The sequence below is a fragment of the Paramormyrops kingsleyae genome, chromosome 22 (genome assembly GCF_048594095.1).
Source record: "Paramormyrops kingsleyae isolate MSU_618 chromosome 22, PKINGS_0.4, whole genome shotgun sequence".
Taxonomy (NCBI): Eukaryota; Metazoa; Chordata; class Actinopteri; order Osteoglossiformes; family Mormyridae; genus Paramormyrops; species Paramormyrops kingsleyae.
The window spans coordinates 11831789-11852500 of NC_132818.1; the positions used below are offsets into that span (position 1 = coordinate 11831789).

Below are 20712 nucleotides of genomic sequence, written 5' to 3' on the forward strand. Positions count from 1 at the left end.
AAGACCCCACCGGGTACCACTCATCTCCACTACAAATAGGAAAAAGAGGCTACAATTTGCACGAGCTCACCAAAATTGGACAGTTGAAGACTGGAAAAATGTTGCCTGGTCTGATGAGTCTCAATTTCTGTTGAGACATTCAAATGGTAGAGTCAGAATTTGGCGTAAACAGAATGAGAACATGGATCCATCATGCCTTGTTACCACTGTGCAGGCTGGTGGTGATGGTGTAATGGTGTGGGGGATGTTTTCTTGGCACACTTTAGGCCCCTTAGTGCCAATTGGGCATCATTTAAATGCCACGGCCTACCTGAGCATTGTTTCTGACCATGTCCATCCCTTTATGACCACCATGTACCCATCCTCTGATGGCTACTTCCAGCAGGATAATGCACCACGTCACAAAGCTCGAATCATTTCAAATTGGTTTCTTGAACATGACAATGAGTTCACTGTACTAAAATGGCCCCCACAGAAACCAGATCTCAACCCAATAGAGCATCTTTGGGATGTGGTGGAACGGGAGCTTCGTGCCCTGGATGTGCATCCCACAAATCTCCATCAACTGCAAGATGCTATCCTATCAATATGGGCCAACATTTCTAAAGAATGCTTTCAGCACCTTGTTGAATCAATGCCACGTAGAATTAAGGCAGTTCTGAAGGCGAAAGGGGGTCAAACACCGTATTAGTATGGTGTTCCTAATAATCCTTTAGGTGAGTGTATAAACCAGTAAATATAACAGAAGTCCAGTGTGTTATATGCTGGTTTAAACTGTAAAATGTACATGTTATTCAGTAAAAGCAATTACTGTTTTGTTGTATATTTTACGGAATTATTCTGGTAACCACAGCTGCCAGTTTTTTTCCGTAGAAAATACATGTTATTCGGTAAAAGCAATTATTGTTTTGCTGTATATTTTACGGAATTGTTCTGGTAACCCCAGCTGCCAACACTCTCTTGCCGAGGTAACACGCTCTTTATTAGTAGTCCAGAAAAGAACTACACCAGGCAACAGGCAAATTTCTTGTTGGTTCGTAACGCACGTAGCAAAAAGCAAGTGTTGATATATCATTTAAAGTTTTACTGTTTCTCATCTGTAAAGCACAGAATATTAATTTGTAAAATGTAACACGGTTTCTTTCAGTATAAACTAAGTTGACCTGATTAAAAAAAATATCATTTTCACACCGTTATGGTGTAATTTTAACTGTATTGTACTGGTTTTTATATTACAGTTTGTTTGCATTTAAACTACAGTAATTTGTTAACTCTACCAAAAATTTTTTTTTAAAAAACATATTTTTACTGAAAAATTAACAGTTGTTTTTTGTTAAGTATTTTACAAAATCTTAATGTCAAATATACACTCACCTAAAGGATTATTAGGAACACCATACTAATACGGTGTTTGACCCCCTTTCGCCTTCAGAACTGCCTTAATTCTACGTGGCATTGATTCAACAAGGTGCTGAAAGTATTCTTTAGAAATGTTGGCCCATATTGATAGGATAGCATCTTGCAGTTGATGGAGATTTGTGGGATGCACATCCAGGGCACGAAGCTCCCGTTCCACCACATCCCAAAGATGCTCTATTGGGTTGAGATCTGGTGACTGTGGGGGCCATTTTAGTACAGTGAACTCATTGTCATGTTCAAGAAACCAATTTGAAATGATTCGAGCTTTGTGACGTGGTGCATTATCCTGCTGGAAGTAGCCATCAGAGGATGGGTACATGGTGGTCATAAAGGGATGGACATGGTCAGAAACAATGCTCAGGTAGGCCGTGGCATTTAAATGATGCCCAATTGGCACTAAGGGGCCTAAAGTGTGCCAAGAAAACATCCCCCACACCATTACACCATCACCACCAGCCTGCACAGTGGTAACAAGGCATGATGGATCCATGTTCTCATTCTGTTTACGCCAAATTCTGACTCTACCATTTGAATGTCTCAACAGAAATTGAGACTCATCAGACCAGGCAACATTTTTCCAGTCTTCAACTGTCCAATTTTGGTGAGCTCGTGCAAATTGTAGCCTCTTTTTCCTATTTGTAGTGGAGATGAGTGGTACCCGGTGGGGTCTTCTGCTGTTGTAGCCCATCCGCCTCAAGGTTGTGCGTGTTGTGGCTCCACAAATGCTTTGCTGCATACCTCGGTTGTAACGAGTGGTTATTTCAGTCAAAGTTGCTCTTCTATCAGCTTGAATCAGTCGGCCCATTCTCCTCTGACCTCTAGCATCAACAAGGCATTTTCGCCCACAGGACTGCCGCATACTGGATGTTTTTCCCTTTGCACACCATTCTTTGTAAACCCTAGAAATGGTTGTGCGTGAAAATCCCAGTAAATGAGCAGATTGTGAAATACTCAGACCGGCCCGTCTGGCACCAACAACCATGCCACGCTCAAAATTGCTTAAATCACCTTTCTTTCCCATTCTGACATTCAGTTTGGAGTTCAGGAGATTGTCTTGACCAGGACCACACCCCTAAATGCATTGAAGCAACTGCCATGTGATTGGTTGATTAGATAATTGCATTAATGAGAAATTGAACAGGTGTTCCTAATAATCCTTTAGGTGAGTGTACGCTGCTCTATTTTTTCCTTTTACAGTTTTTTTATGTCGCTATTTTACAGAATTTCTCACTTAATTTCACGGACATTTTTTACAGTGTTGTTGTACTGTGTTAGTCCATATGGCCTGGAGTAGTGTGCCCTCTAATGAAACAAAAAGCCATTAAACAGATGACCAACCCAGTGTTTCCTTTGGAGCTAGGGTATAGTAGCCCCTATGATCCAGCAGCTTAGTAGCTTCTCCACACTCAGGTGTATTCAACAAGTTAGTTACATTTAAGGCCTTGTATTCACCTCTGAATGTGAATCCCCCCGCTATTTGAAAAGGGCTGAATGCCTCTTACCTTCAAGTTGGCACCAGAAAATTTGACAAAATAAAAACAGAGAATATTGAAGTTCCTTTGGTGAAACACAGCCCCTGTGGACAATTTTTTTAGAAATTCTCCTCTTGTCCTCTCATGCGCTTTTAGCATATCTGTGCCTCAGTCTGTCGCTTCATTACTTGCAAGCTGGAGATAAAACCTTTTGCGGTGTTTGCAAGAAGGGCGCCTGCAGGTCAGAGTCAGAGGTGCCTGCTTTTACTTACGGCTCACAGTTCTTACCACATCATAACGTTCCTCTTTCCTTTGGGTGGAGATCATGTACATGCACATCCTTGGGTGTGTGTGTGTGTGTGTGTGTGAGTGGTTTTACCTATCCTTATGGGGACACAATGTCCCCATAACGTGATAAATATCCGTTTTTTTTCCCTTATGGGGACCGGTTTCCTGGTCCCCATAATGGAAAACTCTATTTTATAAAAATCGGTGACTGCTATGAAAAAACTAAAAATGCAAAAACTCTTGTATTTTGTTAGGTTACTTATGGTTATGGTTAGGGCAGGGTGGGGGTTAAGGTTGTCATAGTTAGCGTTAGCATTTTTCCCATTGAAACGAATGAGCGGTCCCCATAAGGATATGTTTACCCTACATGCGTGTGTGTGTGTGTGTGTGTGTGTGTGTGTGTGTGCGCGCGCGCCTGTTTGGCACCTATTCCAATATTGCACACCGGAATGTAATGTATGTGCACATCTATATATTTCACTCTCAGGGGGCAGCACCATAGCCCCCTTCCCCCATCCATCTCCCCACCCAGTACATGTGGAATTTGTGAGTTTTATATCCCCAGGCTGTGCTGGTTCCCTACTTAGTTTTTTGATTTTATTATTTTTGTTTGCAGAATGTGGGTGATGTGTAATGCCTGCTGGTGCTCAAACTCAGACACATGAGCACTGCTGCCCAGACCTTAAGCTTGACCTCTTTGTCTGTGTGGTCAGTGTCTTGAGTTGCAGCAATGCCTAACCCTAACCCCACCCTTAGGGAAGGGATGCACACCACACCGTTTCCCCCATTTGGTGGGAATGACATAAGAGCTGAAAGCTTTCAGGCATCCTGAGCTAAGGCACCATGCCTGAAAAACTTAATAGTTTCAATGGGCTAACTGTCTGTTTAGCCATTAATCACCATTGATCAGTTTCTGCTGAGCCATCAGATTAACAGTTGAACACAGGTTTTATTTTTGATAATACTGACAATTTAATGATCAAATGCCCAACCCCCCCCCCCCCCCCCCCCCATTCACACTGTGCTGTTCAAGGGTCTTTTGGGGGAGGGGGTGTCACCACCTGTCTTTCAGTCCCTTGTTCACAGTTCATCGCACTGCTTGTTCCATCTTATTCTCCCTCTGTCCGCCCAAAACTCCTGCAGGTCCTCTGGTGTGATTCTAGGCCTCTCCCAGATCTCCCCCGCCTGCCTCCTCTTCTGTCTCTCATGGTCTCTGTCCTTCCTGCGCATTCCCTCTCTGCTTTGGGGTGATGAGGAGGAGCCGTTTGCGTACCAAATCTCCACTCTCTCCTCTATCGAGGCCCTAGGCTGGGTCCATAGAACCCCCACATCACACTCCCCACTCCCACATTGCGACTGCCTTGGTCTCTTTCTGCTCCGGAGGAAGGAAAGGCGCACCCACAGGAACACTGTAAGCCCGAAGAAGACCGAAGCAGTCATACTCAGCACCCATAGGATGATGAGGCAGCCCAGCTTAGCGGATCGAGGTGAAGACAGTGTTTCCACTTCTTCACTTTGGCATGCTGATTGGTTTCTATGTGTGACTGCGCCACTGGTTATTAGTCCGCTGTCTGTCGTGCTTCCTCCAGGAGAGATTGCTTGTGTGACTGTGGGGGCATTTGTGCTCACATCAGTCTGTGACTCTGTCCCCCTGTGTATGCTCGTGTTTGGTCTCTCACTGGGTGCGTCGGTGCTGCTGCTGTAACTATCAGAATTGGGTCCGTGTTCATTGATTGGTGTCCCTGCTGACTTGCTGTACACAGTGCTAGGCTCCGTTAGCCTGTCATCAACTGCTTGGTTCCTGCTTCTTCTAGCCTGGGCGTTCCCTGATGTTGTGCTGTAGGTGTCGTGTTCTGGTGTTGATCCAGCTCTCCAAACCTCCTGGGAGCTTGTTTGTGTGACTGTGGGGGCATTTGTGCTCACATCAGTCTGTGACTCTGTCCCCCTGTGTATGCTCGTGTTTGGTCTCTCACTGGGTGCGTCGGTGCTGCTGCTGTAACTGTCAGAATTGGGTCTGTGTTCATTGATTGGTGTCCCTGCTGACTTGCTGTACACAGTGCTAGGCTCCGTTAGCCTGTCATCAACTGCTTGGTTCCTGCTTCTTCTAGCCTGGGCGTTCCCTGATGTTGTGCTGTAGGTGTCATGTTCTGGTGTTGATCCAGCTCTCCAAACCTCCTGGGAGCTTGTTTGTGTGACTGTGGGGGCATTTGTGCTCACATCAGTCTGTGACTCTGTCCCCCTGTGTATGCTCGTGTTTGGTCTCTCACTGGGTGCGTCGGTGCTGCTGCTGTAACTGTCAGAATTGGGTCTGTGTTCATTGATTGGTGTCCCTGCTGACTTGCTGTACACAGTGCTAGGCTCCGTTAGCCTGTCATCATCTGCTTGGTTCCTGTTTGTTCTAGCCTGGGCGTTCCTTGATGATGTGCTGTAGGTGTTGTGTTCTGGTGTTGATCCAACACTCCAGACCTCCAGGGAGCTCCTGGGGGTTCTATCTGCTGTTGTGAATCTGTTTTCCACTCCAGTTTCACGTCTCCACCCTGAGGGTGAGGGGCCTGAGTCTGACGTCAGCGTCCACGTTGGTGTGGAGCTTCTGAACTCAGGTGTAGCGGTCTCTGCCAGCACCCGGGAGCTGACTGTGATCACACGAGAGTGTCGTAGGCTGTCTGTCTGACTGACTGCCGTAAGCTCGGAGGCAGCTGGGGTTTTATTTCGGTTGTGAGGCTGAGATAACGTGAAGTCGGGGACAGATGCAAAAATAGCAAAGAGATAAGACAGAGAGAGAAAAACAGACACTGGTGACTGCTTCATTATCTGAAAGAAGGAGAGAGAACGGGATGAACGTTAGTACAGTTATAATGTACTGCGTTGCCGTTGACGAAGGCAGCCTCTCACGACATGGTTTCATTTCTGGTATTCACTTGCCACTTCCGTGTGGATGATAGCCGTTTTACTCAAATAAAGTATGTTGTGCTCAAGTGAAAATGGTACTTCTGTGCTGAAATATTGCACCAAAATGGCATCTTGACGATGTCTATAGATAAATAAAACAAAAAACATGCCTACCTGGCTCTTTAGTGCTCTGTCTTCCTTGTCATCATTTCCTTGTTTGCTTCTAAAAAAATATCCTGTGCCTTCTGGGAAACCACTAGCCCCCCCCCGCCCTCAAGAAACTGGGTATTGACGGTGTGCAAAAAGGTTTAAATATGACAACAGAACACAGAGGCGTGTCCGTATGAGGCAGGATGTGGCCACTGCTCTCTGAGAATGAGTAAATCATCCTGTTCAGTTTGCTTTCAAAACCCACCAAAGGAAAGCATATTCATGACCGTGCCAAACAGCTGACAGGCAAAATTATAATACATAAGAACTTTATTAATGCCAAGGGGAAATTCTTTTCAGTAGCACTGTAGGTAATTAAAGAGCATAAAAACACGCACATGTAGTGCAAAATTAGACAAGATAGTACACAAGTGCAAGATACTACACATAGTGCAAATAAATGTAAAAAGTACACAGTACACAGACATTCTGAGAAAGATTAAGCAAATAGATATAAATACAAAATAAATCAACAGAAGGCATATGTGTGTCGTGACCGTGCAGATGGGGGAAGCAGGCGAGGAGGACGAGGAATTGGGAATAAGGGTTTTAATAGACATTTGGAGAGGTAGACAAGACAGAAAACGTCATAACACTACAATGACAGAACTAGGGAAATAGACTGACGTGGACTTAAATGCAGAAGACAACAACTTGAAACAGCTGATGACACGGGGAATCCACATGAGGTTAATGAGGGGGGTGTGGCCACAAGAGGTTTGGACGGGCAGGTCATAACAGAACCCCCACCAAGGTGCGCACACCGGGTGCGCCCCAGGGGAACGAAGGACAGGACCAGGGACATGAACGAGGACTCCACGGGACCTGGGAAGACAAAAGAAAACATCAACGGGGCATAGGAAACAAAACCGACACATAAAACAGGCACAAGGACAACAACCCAGACAACAACTGACATACCACGGGGAACGCAGACAAGCACAAGGGCATCAGAAAAGGAGACACAGGGGAAACACCAACAGGAGAAAAGAAGGGACCGGCAAGCCACGAAGGCACAGAAGGACAGGAAGGAAACACAGGGGGCATAAAGGAACCATAAGGCACTGAGGGACAATGGGGAAACACAGGGGGCACAAAGGGACCAGAAGACGACAATGGTGAAGCAGGACGGCGAGTAAACACAGGGGGTAAGGAAGCTAAGGGCAAGCGGCAATGGGAAGCTGAAGGGACCCTTGGAGGGCGTAAGGCGGGGGCCACCGGAGCAGCAGGCGACCGTGAGGCCGGAACAGGGGCTGAAGTGGGTGCCAAAGGTGGCGAGGAGGCAGGTAAAAGGGTTGGTGGAGACGGTGATGTGGCACAGGAAGGGGACAGTGGCAAAGGGAAGGAGGGAACCGTAGCTCTGGCAGGCGGGGGCGCAGCCACAGCCAGCCCAGGCGCAGGCGACCGATGAGTTGCAGGCGGGGGATCCGTAGGTGACTTACGAGCCACCAGAGACCGGGCCGCAGCCCGCCGATGAGCTGCACGAGGGAGTCCCGCAGGCGGTCGTCGAGCCCAAGTCAAGGAGAGCAAAGGTGAACCAGGGAGCTAGATGGGTGGTACTTGAGAGAGACCGACAGATGGGGACCCGGCCTGGATCCGCCACAATGACACGGAGATTGATGTGACCCACCAGAGTGGTCCACTAGTGCAGTCAGGGTGATCCCTGAGGGGTCCCACTCAAGCTCCTCCTCTAGCTCCATCACGGAGGGTGGAGCAGTGGTCAGATCATCAGGGACCTCCTCAGGGACAGGGACTGGGGTCAATGAAGCTAGGGGCACGGGAGCAGGGTCAGGAACCTAGGCAACTGGAGCTGGGGGATCTGCAGCCGAGGGATCATGGACCTGGGGACCTGAGGCCGAGGGATCAGGGGAGGCAGAGCGTCAGCAGGCGGCGCAGGAGCCTCTGGGGGTGGCGTGTTGGCTGCCAGGGCTGGAACCTCGAAGGGCGGTGCATCGGCCGCTGGGACTGGGGCCTCGAGAGGCGGTGTGTCAAGCACCACAGGGACTGGAACTTTGGTCGTCGGAGCAGGGACCTCGGGCGCGGGGACAGATTAAGAATCAGGAGGGAATTTTCCCAATTCCGTGGAGGGAAAGTAGCGGAGACTGTGATGGCTCCCTGGAGGACCAATGGCGCTTCCTCCCATCACCCGCTCTTCCACTTTTTCTTCCGTGCTGAGGTAAGTGGAGTCGGAGGCACTTCGGGCAGCAAGCCATCTGGCAGTCTGCAGTCCAAAGCGACCCATCTCAACATTGACTTGGCAGCTGCTTCCCTCCTCAGCCAGATGCACGTCTCCGAGCAGGGAGATCTCTTCTAGAACATGCCGCCCTCGGTAGGCTAAGACCTGAAGCACGGGATCATCCCTAACTTTGGGTTGTATCACCTCGTCGGTCAGGTTGGGTCAGGTACAGACGAGGTGATGTTTTCTTTTGGAGTTCTGTCATTCTGTCATGACCGTGCAGAGCACGGACCGGGGAAGCAGGCAAGGACGACGAGGAATCGGGAATAAGGGTTTTAATAGACATTTGGAGAGAGACAGAAAACGTCATAACACTACAATGACAGAACTAGGGAAACAGACTCTGACGTGGACTTAAATGCAGAAGACTAATGAAAACAACTCGAAACAGCTGATGACACGGGGAATCCACACGAGGTTAACGAGGGGGGCGTGGCCACAAGAGGTTTGGATGGGCAGGTCATAACAATGTGCAACAAGGAAAAACAGACAGCACTGGAGGGAGCAGGGCTGTTCTCACAGCCATTAAGCGCTTTTATAATGTGGGCTCTGTAAAGAGAAGTTTGTGTGTTTTGTGGCAGTTGGGGTTCCAATGCGATGCTAATCCCTGATTCGATCACACTGGCTGATCAGCCTATACCCTTTGTCCTTTGTGCTGAAGCCTGCTCTCTGTGCCTCTGAATGGTGGATTACCTCAGATTAGCAGAATGAGATTAAAATCAGAGTGAGTGTGAAAGTGATTGAGGCCACAGTCAAACAGAAGCTGTGCTGGTTCCACAATCAAAAGAAAGAAAGACACACTGAACAGAACCAGCAGGAGAGGTGGGAGAAGGAGAATGGATGATGGGGAGTTTGGAAATGAGAGGGGGAGACAAAGTGAGGGAGGCGAAGAAGGAGAAGAATTTCAAATAACGATGAAGAGAGAGCAAGGAAGTTTAGACAACAATGATATGGAGGACTGGAACGGGTTATTTAGTGAAGAGGAGTCTGTGGATGGGGTGGAGCAGGCTGGACCTGGGACTTCTGTGACCCCAAACAGCGTGCTGAGGCTGAAGGCCTACACCGAAGGTGAGTGTGCAAGAATCACAGTGCATCCACAGCACATCTCAGCATGGCAGTTCATTAATGCATGTGTGTGCGTGTGGAGTGGGGGGGTGGGGTTATGTTTATACCAAATGTCCCCACAATGTGATGAAAACCTGTGATTTTGATATTGTGGGGGCACTATTTTGGTCCCCTGGGAAACTCAGTTTTTTTTTTTAAATCTGTGACTGCAATCAAAAAACTATGACTGCCAAAAGCCTTGTATTTAGTGTGGCTACTTATGGTTAAGATTAGGGCTGGGTTAGATTGTAATTGTTGGGATTAGGGCAGGGATACCCAATCTTATCCGCAAAGGGCTGGTGTGTATGCAGGTTTTCGCTGCAACTCCCTAATTAGATTACTAATTAGAGGACTGATTGGCTGAAAGAATCCTCACACCTGGGTTTGAACAGCTGACCTACAAGTTATCCCAAAAACCTGCATACACACCGGCCCTTTGCGGATAAGATTGGGTACCCCTGGATTAGGGTTTTACCCATAGAAATGAATGGAGATTACAACAAAGATATGAATACAATCGTGTGTGTATGTGTATGTGTATGTGTGAGTTTGTGTGTGTGTGCGCACGCACGTGCGCCAGTGTATATATTAGGTACAGTTCAGTACAAGGAATATAATACACTGAATCATCCAAGTAACTTCACTAGATGATCAGTTTGATTGTCACACTTTGGGCCCAATAGGAGCACCATAGCACCTTTGGCTTTAGCACATAAGAAGGTCCAGCATGGACCTTCTTATGAGCTGTGACTCATTCTGGATTAGCAGCAGCCACTCTAATACAAACCCATAACTCCCTTTATGTCCAGATATAAATAGCAAACGGCACCTACATGGAGTATGTACCTGCAAGACTGCTCACTGAAGACAGAAGAGGAACAAACCATTATCTATTTGACTCACTGATTTAGGCCAGATGAACCACACCACATGGCACTTTGAACACACACTAATCTTTGGTGCTTTATTGTACTCAGATTACCTTTGTGCTCCTGAAGACAACATCTATAACATCAACTTCTCACGTTTCAAAATTCGAGATTTACAGACAGGAGCCGTCATACTGGACCTCCACAAACAGTGCCCAACTGGTGAGTATCTGTGTTAGCCTGATAGCGAAAAACATGGGTGACAACTCCATGCTCCAAATGAAAGTGGACAGCACTGCCCTCTGTCTGGGTTTTGCTTTAACTGCACCATATGGTCTCCCTTTACCACTAATAGAGCTGATAAATGCATTTTCATAGTAAACAAGACTTGATCATGTCAGACAGCATCAGGAAATCAGATGGTACATAATCATCTGCCCTTTCAATACCCGATGGTAGGAGCATACCCTTCTCTCTTAATATTGGATGCTTGATGTTGCTTACACCTTCATTTCCATTCTCCAACATCCAAGTCCGGGACATGTGGGCAGCAATCTGTGCAGAGATGTCAAGACCTCCCTTTCCCCAGCCAGCTCCTCCAGATCCCCTGTTGGAATACTGAAGCATTCCCAGGCCAGATATGAGATATAATCTCTCCAGCATATCCAGAGTCTGCCTCTGCTCCTGTTAGGACATGCCCAAAACACCTCCTCAGGAAAGTCTACTGTAGGCATCATAGACAGATGCTCAAACCAACTTAGCTGGCTCCTTTTGATGCGGAGGAGTTTTAGCTCAATTTTGAGGCTCCCCAAAATAAAATGTCTAAAAGCCCAGACACCCTGTTAAGGAAGCTCATTTCTGCCATCTCATTCTTATACTTAAAGTACTCTGCTTGAGGCAGTAACTCATCCCCAGCATGAGGGGTGGGGGGGCAATCCAACATTTTCTGGTTGAGATCCAGACTTGGATGCACTTCACACTCAGCTGCAAACCACGCATGTTGCAGGTCACAGCTCAATGAAGCCAACAGGTCCACATCACCTGTAAAAAGCAAATATATAATCCTAAGGTTGCTGATTTGCACACTCCCCACCACCTTGGATGCGCCTAACACTTCTGTTCATAAAAGTTATGGATAGAATCGGTGACAGAGGGCAGCCCTGGCAGAGATTAAGGAGTGTGAACCTCCTGAAGTTGGAATGCATCCTTAGAGTCCCCTTCGTTATAGACTGGGACCACCATCCCAGTCTGCCAATCCATAGGCCCTGTCCCCAACCATTGGAGAGGCATAACAGCTAATACAGCAAATGACATCCAGAGTCTTTAGGAACTCAGGGAGAATCCACTACTGGAGCCTTGCCACTGAAGAGTTTTTTTTGACTACATCAGTGACCTCAACCCTAGTGATGAATGAGTCCTCCTCCAAGTCCAAGTCCTCCTGTAACTGAGATTCAGGAAGTCCAACAAGTACTCTTTCCACCATTGGACTATATCCCCAGTTGGGGTCAGCAGCACTCCCTCTTTGTTGTAAACAGTCTCTTGATGGGTTACCCAAATTTCTTTGAGGCTGACTGAAAGTCATTTTCCATGGTCTAACTGAACTCCTCCTAGCCCCCAGTTTTGGCTTCTGCAACTGCTAAAGCTGTACTACATTTGGCCTGTCGATACATATCACCTGCCTCCAGAGTCCTACAAGCTGACTAAACTCAAAAGACCTCCTTCTTTAGCTTGACTGCTCCCTTTACCGCTGGTGTCCACCACCAAGTTTGAGGGTTGCCACTGCAACAGGCACTGACAACCTTATGGCCCCAACTCTGCATAGCCACCTCAGCAATGGAGTCAAGGGATATGGCTCATTTGGGCTCAATGTGTGCAGCCTCCCTTGGAATACAAGAGAAGTTCTGTCAGAGGTGTGAACTGAAAACAGGGGCCTCTGCCAGATGCTCCCAGCACACCCTCAGAATATATTTGGGTCTGTCGGGTCTGTCCAGCATCTTCCCCCTATCTAATCCAACTCATCACCAGGTGGAGATCAGTTGATAGCTCAGCTCCTCTCTTTACTTGAGTGCCTAAGATATGCAGTCACATGTCTAATGATACGACTATAAAATTGATCATCGAGCTACGGCCTAGAGTTTTCTGGTCCCAGGTCCCCTTATGAATTCCCTTATTCTTGAACATAGTTTTTGTTATTGGCAAATAGTGGCTAGCACAAAATTTAAGTAACAAAGCACCACTCAGGCTTAGATTGGGCAGGCTATTCCTCCCAATCACAGCCTTCCTGGGTTCCATGCTGTTATCCACATATTTGTTAAAGTCCCACCACAAAAAAAACGTATGCACCTTCCAGCACCCCACCCCAGGTCTCCAAGAAGACCAGATACTCTAAACTGGTTCTTGATGCATAAGCATATACAAAAGTCAGAGCCCATCCCCCTGACTTAAAGTTGAAGGAAGGCAGCCCTCTCCTTCACTGGGGTGAAGCCCAGCGTACAAAGGCAGAACTGGAAGGCCACACCTGCTGAACACCTCTCACCTGGGGCAACTCCAGACTGGAATATAATCAGGCCCCCCTCCAGGAGTTTGGTTCGAGGGCCTGTGCTGTGCCTTGAGGTGAGCCTGACCATATCTTGATGGTATCTCATTACCTCCTGCATCATCTCAGGCTCCTTTCCCACCAGAGAGGTCAGCTTTGGTAGCCGGAGATCAGTCCTCGAAGGGCTCTACCTTCAACTGCCGCCCGATCTGAAACGCACCAGACCCTTATGGCTCCTCTTGGTAGGCCTAGGGGACAATGGTCCCATTTAGTTCATTTGGGCTATGCCTGTTCGGGCCCCTTGGGTGAAGGCCCAACCACCAGGCACATGCTGATCCCTGTTCCAGACAAGGTGTCCGAGTCCTTGCTTTTATCTTTCATAATTGCACATTGTCTGGTGAATCCCAGGACCAATTTGCCCTGGAAGGTCCTACCAAGAGGAATTACCACCAACAACATGACTCATAGGATCACTGGGACAAGCCCCTCCCCCACTGTGGATTTGCCTACCTGCCAGCCTGCCTGTCTGTCTGTCTAAACTGCATCTTAGAGATAATATCCATGCTTCATTTTGTACTGCTATCTTTTTATAATGATATTAAATGTCACTCTTTCAGAAATTAAGGATGCAGTTGACACAAATGCGGGAAGGTTTATCCAGTATCGCTTTAGCCCCACATTTCTGGCACTGCGAGAGATAGGAGCCACGTAAGTGTTTCTGTTCTCTAGTGGACACACTAAGGTAATAGTACTCACTGTTAGAATGTATAGTGCAACAGTACTTGGTGTGAAACTATTTGTAATTGAAGTGCTGCTAAAAAGGCTGAGTGTAAAGCATTGTGGTTATGTCACACTCTGACTAGGTTGGAGTTCACAGTGGGGGCCAAAGCCCTGAACAAGCTCCGGCTGATTGAGAGGCACTATTACAGGGAGCACCTCTTGAAGAGCTTTGACTTTGAAGTTGGCTTCTGCATCCCCTTCAGCAGAAACACCTGCGAGCACATCTACACCTTACCGGAGCTGGACCCCCAGACAGGTCCGTGACTTTCACAGAGACAGTCTGAACGGGGTGAGAGAACCTTTGGGGACAGGCTGTGACTTTTTGAATGGTTCGGGACAGGATCAGGACATTGTGATGAAATCCTGTTTTATTGTTTTAATCATCCTCCTATACTAACCCAATGCTCCTCTGACCCTCCATCCAAACCCCCTTCCTCCCCCTCTTCTTATCACCTTCTGATCTCACCTTTCAGTTGAGGAGATGATCGCTAGTCCATTTGAGACCAAGTCAGACAGTTTCTACTTTTGCAATAACAAGCTCATCATGCACCACAAGGCAGAGTATGCGTTCTGTGGAGACGAGAGGCACCAGCACTGATGGAGAAGGACTGTCCTGCTTACAGCCACCAGTGACACAAACTGTACAGCTGGAACAGGATGGAATGGAGCAGTCTGTGGTGAACATGACCAGACACACACACACACACACACACACACACACGTTTCTATTCACATCTTTGCAGGGACTGTCCATTCATTTCTATGGGTAAAACCCTAATCCCAATAACATCCTTAACCCCTACCCAGCCCTAACCTTAACCATAAGTTACTAAACAAAATACAGGACCTTGGCGTTTTTAGTTTTTCACTGCAGTGACAGATTTTTTTTTATATAAAATTGAGTTTCCTCTTGTGAGGACTGAAAAAATGGTCCCCACAATGTTAAAATATCAGGTTTTTAATCGCATTTAGTATATAATTAACAGACACACACACACACACACACACCAAGGGAAGGCATCACAGGCTTTTCTCCTGTAAATTAGCTGTGATACAATGCTATTATATTTTTCACCATGCAATACTGGTTGTCAAATAAAATAAACTTCAAAACATACACATCTATTTGTACTTGTGCCTTTTTCAAGCTTGAATTGAGGAAAGCAGAGTGAGTAAACAAATGCTTTAGCCAGTGTTCCTGTTTTAAACGCCTCTTTCCCTCCTCTCTTCAGCTCACCTGCCATTTCTTCTGATGTTCAGCTCTCCTACAAACATCCTCTGCTATTTTCACTCACACAATGCCGTATATGTTTGGTTTTGCAGCGGGCTGCTTCCTGTTAGCATTATTACCGGGCATGGGCACTCCTGATCAGGGTGGGGGTTGGGGGGGGGGGGGGGTAACATTTTCTCCCATTCCATCACTTTGCACTCTTTTTCCTTCCAAACTACGGCTGAGCCATTCATACATCCACTTTGTTCAGCTACACTCACAAAATGAGCACAGCCCCCCTCTAGGGCTAGAGATGGTGTGTGTGGACAGTTCCTAATGAGAGAGCAGGAGGCACAAGTCAGTTACCCAGTCTGTTGTCCATCACGTTTGTCAATATTCACACTGTTATGCAGCAGTACAGCTGTATATAGGATGGTTAGCATCTCCCAGGACCTCATCACGTCAGTGGTTTCTGGTCTTTGAGAAAGGAAGGTTGTTTGCCTGTCTATGTAACATCAAAGCTTTTTCTCTTTGTTGCGTCCATATTATTATTTATTTATTTGTCCGTGGAGAGAGAGGATGATGGAGAGAGAGTCCGTGTCTTAAGTGCCTTTTCTCATTTGCCATCGATTTGTAGTGGGAGCCCCGCCTAGTCCCAAGGGGGCGGAAAAAACAAGAGAGGCACCGAAAGGCATAAGGAGTCGTAATGAACAAAACCCGCTGCGTTTAACGGCTGAGTGAGCGGCTCCCCATACGCGGTGTTAAGGATGTGCTGTAATTACTGAGTGATGATGACACCCCGGGTCTCGTGTGGGAGCCGTGCAGGACGCTTTGTGGGGTGAGGCGGGTGTGCGTCTTGCTCCCAGTTTTTTTGCACTTGTCTTTTCGGGCTTTTCTGGGGCAAGTGTCACTATGGATTCCCGGCAGCTGCTCGGGGCTGCGCTCCTGCTGCTGGCTGCCTCGGCAGCGCTGTCAGCTCCGCCAGGAGTCCGGTACTCCCGGGCTTTGGTGAGTATTTATCTGCTATCAGGCTGTTCGTGTTTCCATTGCCATCATATTATAGAAAAATCTCATCAGTCATTGTTTTTTTTCCCAGTAATATGTGAAGTAATTTCAAAAAGCAATAATAACATTAAAATAACAGAACTGTAAATTATAGCGGTAAATGAAAGTAAAATAAGTAATAGTTTCATCTTTAATTTTATTGCCTCTGCTATGTGTACGAGTTAAACAGTTTTGTATAGGCCTATAGTATTTTGCTGTGAATTCCTTATGGGTCTGTATATATATGAAAGTTTTCATACTGAGATTACTTTATATATTATTCTGCTATTTATTATTATTAATAAATAATATTCAAATAATTATTATTTACTTAATGCAGTCCTGTTTTTATTGCCATAAGAGTAGGACTAAAATCTTAATATTATAGAAATAGTAAACACGTCTGTATAAAGAAAATATGTCAAATGAGAAAAATGAAGAAATTGAGAGACACGTCATTTTTAAAAATGCTTAAATTTTCACCATGGAGCATTTTAAAAAGTGTGTGAAGAAACAGCTAGGCACAATTAAAACACCAAACCCTGCTTATAATCTGTGTGAGGCTCCACAATGGGTGATTATGTTAAAAAAAAGTACACAGAGTTAGTATTGCGTATCACATCATCTTGTCATTCCTAACTACTGTGGTCCTATTTGTTGGGGGATATATAGGGAGTGAGAGTAAGCTGTGCAATTAACGAGCTTAACTCTCCCTTCATGCTGGCCACAGGACTGGCTGAGCCGGTATGGATACCTTCCGCCTCCAGATCCCCGCACTGGAAAGCTGCAGACGCGGGAAGGCATCGAGCTAGCCCTGAGGGAGATGCAGAGGTTCGCCGGGCTCAAAGAAACAGGCAGGCTGGGTAATGCAGCATCACTTCTCCCTGTGTTTGGGATGGCACCCCAAACTGGAGCCTGAACAGTGCACTTCTCCACCCGTCTGCTAGATGGCGCCACTCTCTCACTCATGTCCACTCCTCGCTGTTCTCTGCCGGACATCGTGGGAATGGCTGACTTGCTGAAGAGGCGGAGGAGGCGGTATGCTCTATCTGGGCTGCGATGGGAGAAGACCGAGATCACGTGGAGGTGAGTGTCACCTGGAGCCGACGTGCTGCAGGAAACCCCAGCCTAGCTCTGTTCATACCTCTTTCTGCTTTAATCTCTCCCTCTCACTCCTCCCCAGTGTACATGGCTATCCCTCGCTCTCTAGCTCGCCATCCCTCCCAGCAGATCTAGTTGAGCTTGTCTTGAGACACGCTCTGAGTGTATGGAGTGATGTCACTCCTCTGCGATTTTACCGCCTCTCCCGTGATGGTGGAGGACGGCAGGAAGAAGGGGACATCAGGGTCACTTTCACTCGCTCTTTTCATGATGATGGGTACCCCTTCGATGGCAGAGGTGGCACACTGGCACACGCCTTCTTCCCAGGCACAGATGCCCTTGCAGGCGACGCACACTTTGACGATGAGGAGACGTGGAGCTTTGGAGGTGTGGACTGGGCTGCGCTCTTCTGGGAGGAGTTTCTGGGTGCTGTCATTGTGTTGCAGACTGATGGCTTGTATAGGGAGTGAGACTTTTGGTGGGACTCTGCTTGGCAGGTGATACAGGAAGCACTGACCTCTTCACGGTGGCCATCCATGAGTTTGGCCATGCCCTGGGCCTCTCCCACTCCTCCTCTGAGCACTCCATCATGAGGCCTTACTACCTGGGCTCAGTGGGAGATATCCAGAAGTACAGACTATCTGCCGATGATAGACTAGGAATCCAGACCCTCTACGGTGAGCAGGGCTGGGTGTTGAAGGGGCGTTGAGAGGACAAGCATACCTTGGGAGATTTAGGGGACCCAGCGCTTTATAGGGGCCGTGAATATGAAAAATAATAATGTATATCCTCAGGAAATATTATGCATCCATTCCTACAGTAGCAGATTCCCAGGAATTTTGTTTGCAGGCCCAGATTTTCCAGCTATATCCCTGGGTGTTGGTGATGTGCTGGTACAACATGAACCTCCCTGCAGAACAAAATTCCTGCACACAGAATGAGTAGAAATATATGCCATAATAACATAAACATCACTTGCGAAGGTCATTTCCTTAGCAAATGAATAATGTTTCGTTACCGAATGGGCACCATGTATTAGAACTGTAGTTCTTTCTTGCAGGGATGAAGATGACCCCAATCACGGCTCGTCCGGATGTGTCACTCACCCCTGGGCTGCCACATTTCCCCTCTCCACCCCCCCCTAGACCAACCACACGGTGAGTATTGCTGGAAATGACTTGTGTATCTGCAGTGCCAGTGGAGAAGCTTCGACAATTACAATTACAGCCTTATAACACAGTATTATAATTATTCATTTGCTAATTCTGAATGGTTCAGTAGGATCGGTCTTTAAGTACTGCTATCCCTGTTACTTTTATAGTGTAATGTTCTCTATGCTCACATGCTTGTCAGTTAATAATTCTCCGAAGGTCAGACTTTTTTAGTTTTAGTGAGAGAATTTGCATACATGCTAAGTCGCAAATCCACAGCATGCATCCTGTAGAGATGTAACACACCTTTACACACCAACGTACCCACCTTATGCCCCTGCCCCCCCAGCCTCGACCGAGCTCTGCCAAATCGCTGTGAAGGTGGCTATGACGCTGTGGCTAACATCAGGGGAGAGGTATTCTTTTTTAAGGGTAGGTGAAACCCCAATCAACCTGAGTTCACATACACTGACGTTGGTGAGAGCATGGTCTGCCCGTCTAGCACGACCTCAGTAGCTGCTGTTGGTTGGTTTGGAATGATCTCGGAAATGTGCACCCTTTGCAAAGCAGGAATACGGAGCTCTTCTGCTCCAGCACTCATACATCCACCACCTGCTCTTTAAACCCAGTCTCGTTTTTGTGATTTTCAGGTCCATATTTCTGGCGAATCCAAAGGTCGGGGTCCCTCGTCTCCCTATCCCCAGCTTTGATTAGGAACTTCTGGATTGGACTCCCCTCTGGAATTAATAAAATCGACGCTGTTTATGAGAGAAAAAGTGGCAGCCATATTGTGTTCTTCATTGGTGAGCAGCATGTCTATTTATTTTTCTTTAATTCATTTGAAGATTAGTCATCCGACTGAGGACTATGGAATGTGATGCTAGGGAATTCCAGACAAGTACAAACTCACGTAAATCCTTCTACGTGCTTGTCAGACAGCACATGGATCATTGCTTGTCCCGTTGTGCAGGTGACCAGTACTGGATTTTCAGGGATACGGTGGCTCTCCCTGGATATCCCCGGCCCTTGGTGGAGTGGGGGGTGCAAACAGTGGCTGGGAAAGGCCTCTCCAAGGTGGATGCAGCCTTTGTGTGGGCACACACAGGGAAGACCTACTTGTTCAGTGGGGGGGAGTTCTGGAGGTTTGACGAGTTGGGGAAAAAGGTGGGAATGAAGCCGGAGGGGGGGTACCCCAAGCAGGCCTCACTCTGGAAAGGGGTGCCCCCAGACCCAGATGACATCATCAGCTGGGGCAATGGTAAGAAAAGGGTCCATCCTTATCGTGCTACTTGTGCTACAGTACAATGACCAGCTCCTCCCAATCCCCACTCCAATCCTACCATCCTCAGTACCACCTTTGTAATTACCTTCCAGGAGACACTTATTTCTTCAAGGATGACTCCTATTGGGTGTTGAAAAGAGGGAGATTAGACCAGGAAAATGTGACCTCTAAATCCATATCAGCTGATTGGATGGGATGTGCACCACCACCAAGTCCGACACCTTCTCCCACCAATGGCAATGCTAAGTGCTATGACTGCATTTGTAAGAAGAATGGAGGGATCAAAGTTCAAACCTTTCATTGGCTGTTCTTGCTATCTGTCTCTATAATAATCCGGTCACTCAAAAGGTATTGAGTGGTTAACAATTTAGCATTTTCTTCATAATTGAAATTCTGTTATTGTTAGTCATCATTCACACACAGATGGGAAGATTTGCAAAAAATTATTCAAGGAAATAGTTTCTATTTTTTATTTGATCAAGTGATATAATTAATAAAGGAACTATATATATGAATGCAGCATATATTGAGTTTCATTGTATGGCTAGTAAAATATTGTTCATTACAATGACATTGTACATTTGGTTTTCATTAATGGATAACTCACATAAATATTTTCTCCACATAACCATAACCATATATAACCAATCAACAGAAGTGGTCATTATGTTCAAGATACTCATGGAATCAAGAAGTACCATGTACTTTTATTGTTGATACAGGTGTGGCTTTAACTGAATTGTAACAGCTTTAAAAAAAATTTGTTCTTCAAAATAACCAAGTAAAACACTCTACATCGAGAGAAAAGAATTTTATTTATTTGGCGCTTAAACATTTTCAGAGGGGTATTTTCCGTACGCCGCTTAAATCATCTGAGATCAGATGCCTCCTCTTGGATGAGTTAATGCCGGTGAAACTCATCCAAGATAAGTCGGTTTTTCAAAGGCAGCTGTGTAGTAGACTAGTCTAGCTGGATCCATTCATCCGAGATGATGGCGTGCCCCTGTGCTGCTTGAAAAGCCCATAGAAACCTTGATCGACAAGTGTCTCATTGGCTTCTACAAAACGTCAAAAAACAGGTGCATTATTTCCACGCAATCTGAGCAGGACCTTTTGTTGCA

General features: G+C 46.7%; 2 protein-coding genes across 3 annotated transcripts; both read left to right on the forward strand.

Annotated features, from left to right (window-relative positions):
* Positions 1 to 6420: 6420 nt before the first annotated feature.
* Positions 6421 to 15144, forward strand: unc119c (unc-119 lipid binding chaperone c). Of its 2 annotated transcripts, none has more exons than XM_023798393.2 (5): positions 6421 to 9582; positions 10596 to 10709; positions 13641 to 13731; positions 13887 to 14059; positions 14277 to 15144. In XM_023798393.2, exons 1-5 carry the CDS (start codon positions 9351 to 9353, stop codon positions 14399 to 14401), a joined length of 735 nt encoding a protein of 244 aa, XP_023654161.2. In that variant the 5' UTR covers positions 6421 to 9350; the 3' UTR covers positions 14402 to 15144. The 2 variants fall into 2 exon arrangements, with proteins under 2 accessions (XP_023654161.2, XP_023654162.2); XM_023798394.2 differs by having other exon boundaries at positions 13887 to 14092; positions 14277 to 14316.
* Positions 15145 to 15221: 77 nt separating this feature from the next.
* On the forward strand, positions 15222 to 20082 carry LOC111836915 (matrix metalloproteinase-25-like). Its single transcript, XM_023798603.2, has 10 exons — positions 15222 to 16021; positions 16788 to 16920; positions 17005 to 17143; positions 17241 to 17545; positions 17656 to 17835; positions 18219 to 18315; positions 18659 to 18741; positions 18960 to 19112; positions 19280 to 19567; positions 19684 to 20082. The coding sequence occupies exons 1-10, from the start codon at positions 15926 to 15928 to the stop codon at positions 19944 to 19946; spliced, it is 1737 nt and encodes a 578-aa protein (XP_023654371.1). The 5' UTR covers positions 15222 to 15925; the 3' UTR covers positions 19947 to 20082.
* The last annotated feature ends 630 nt before the right edge of the window (positions 20083 to 20712 follow it).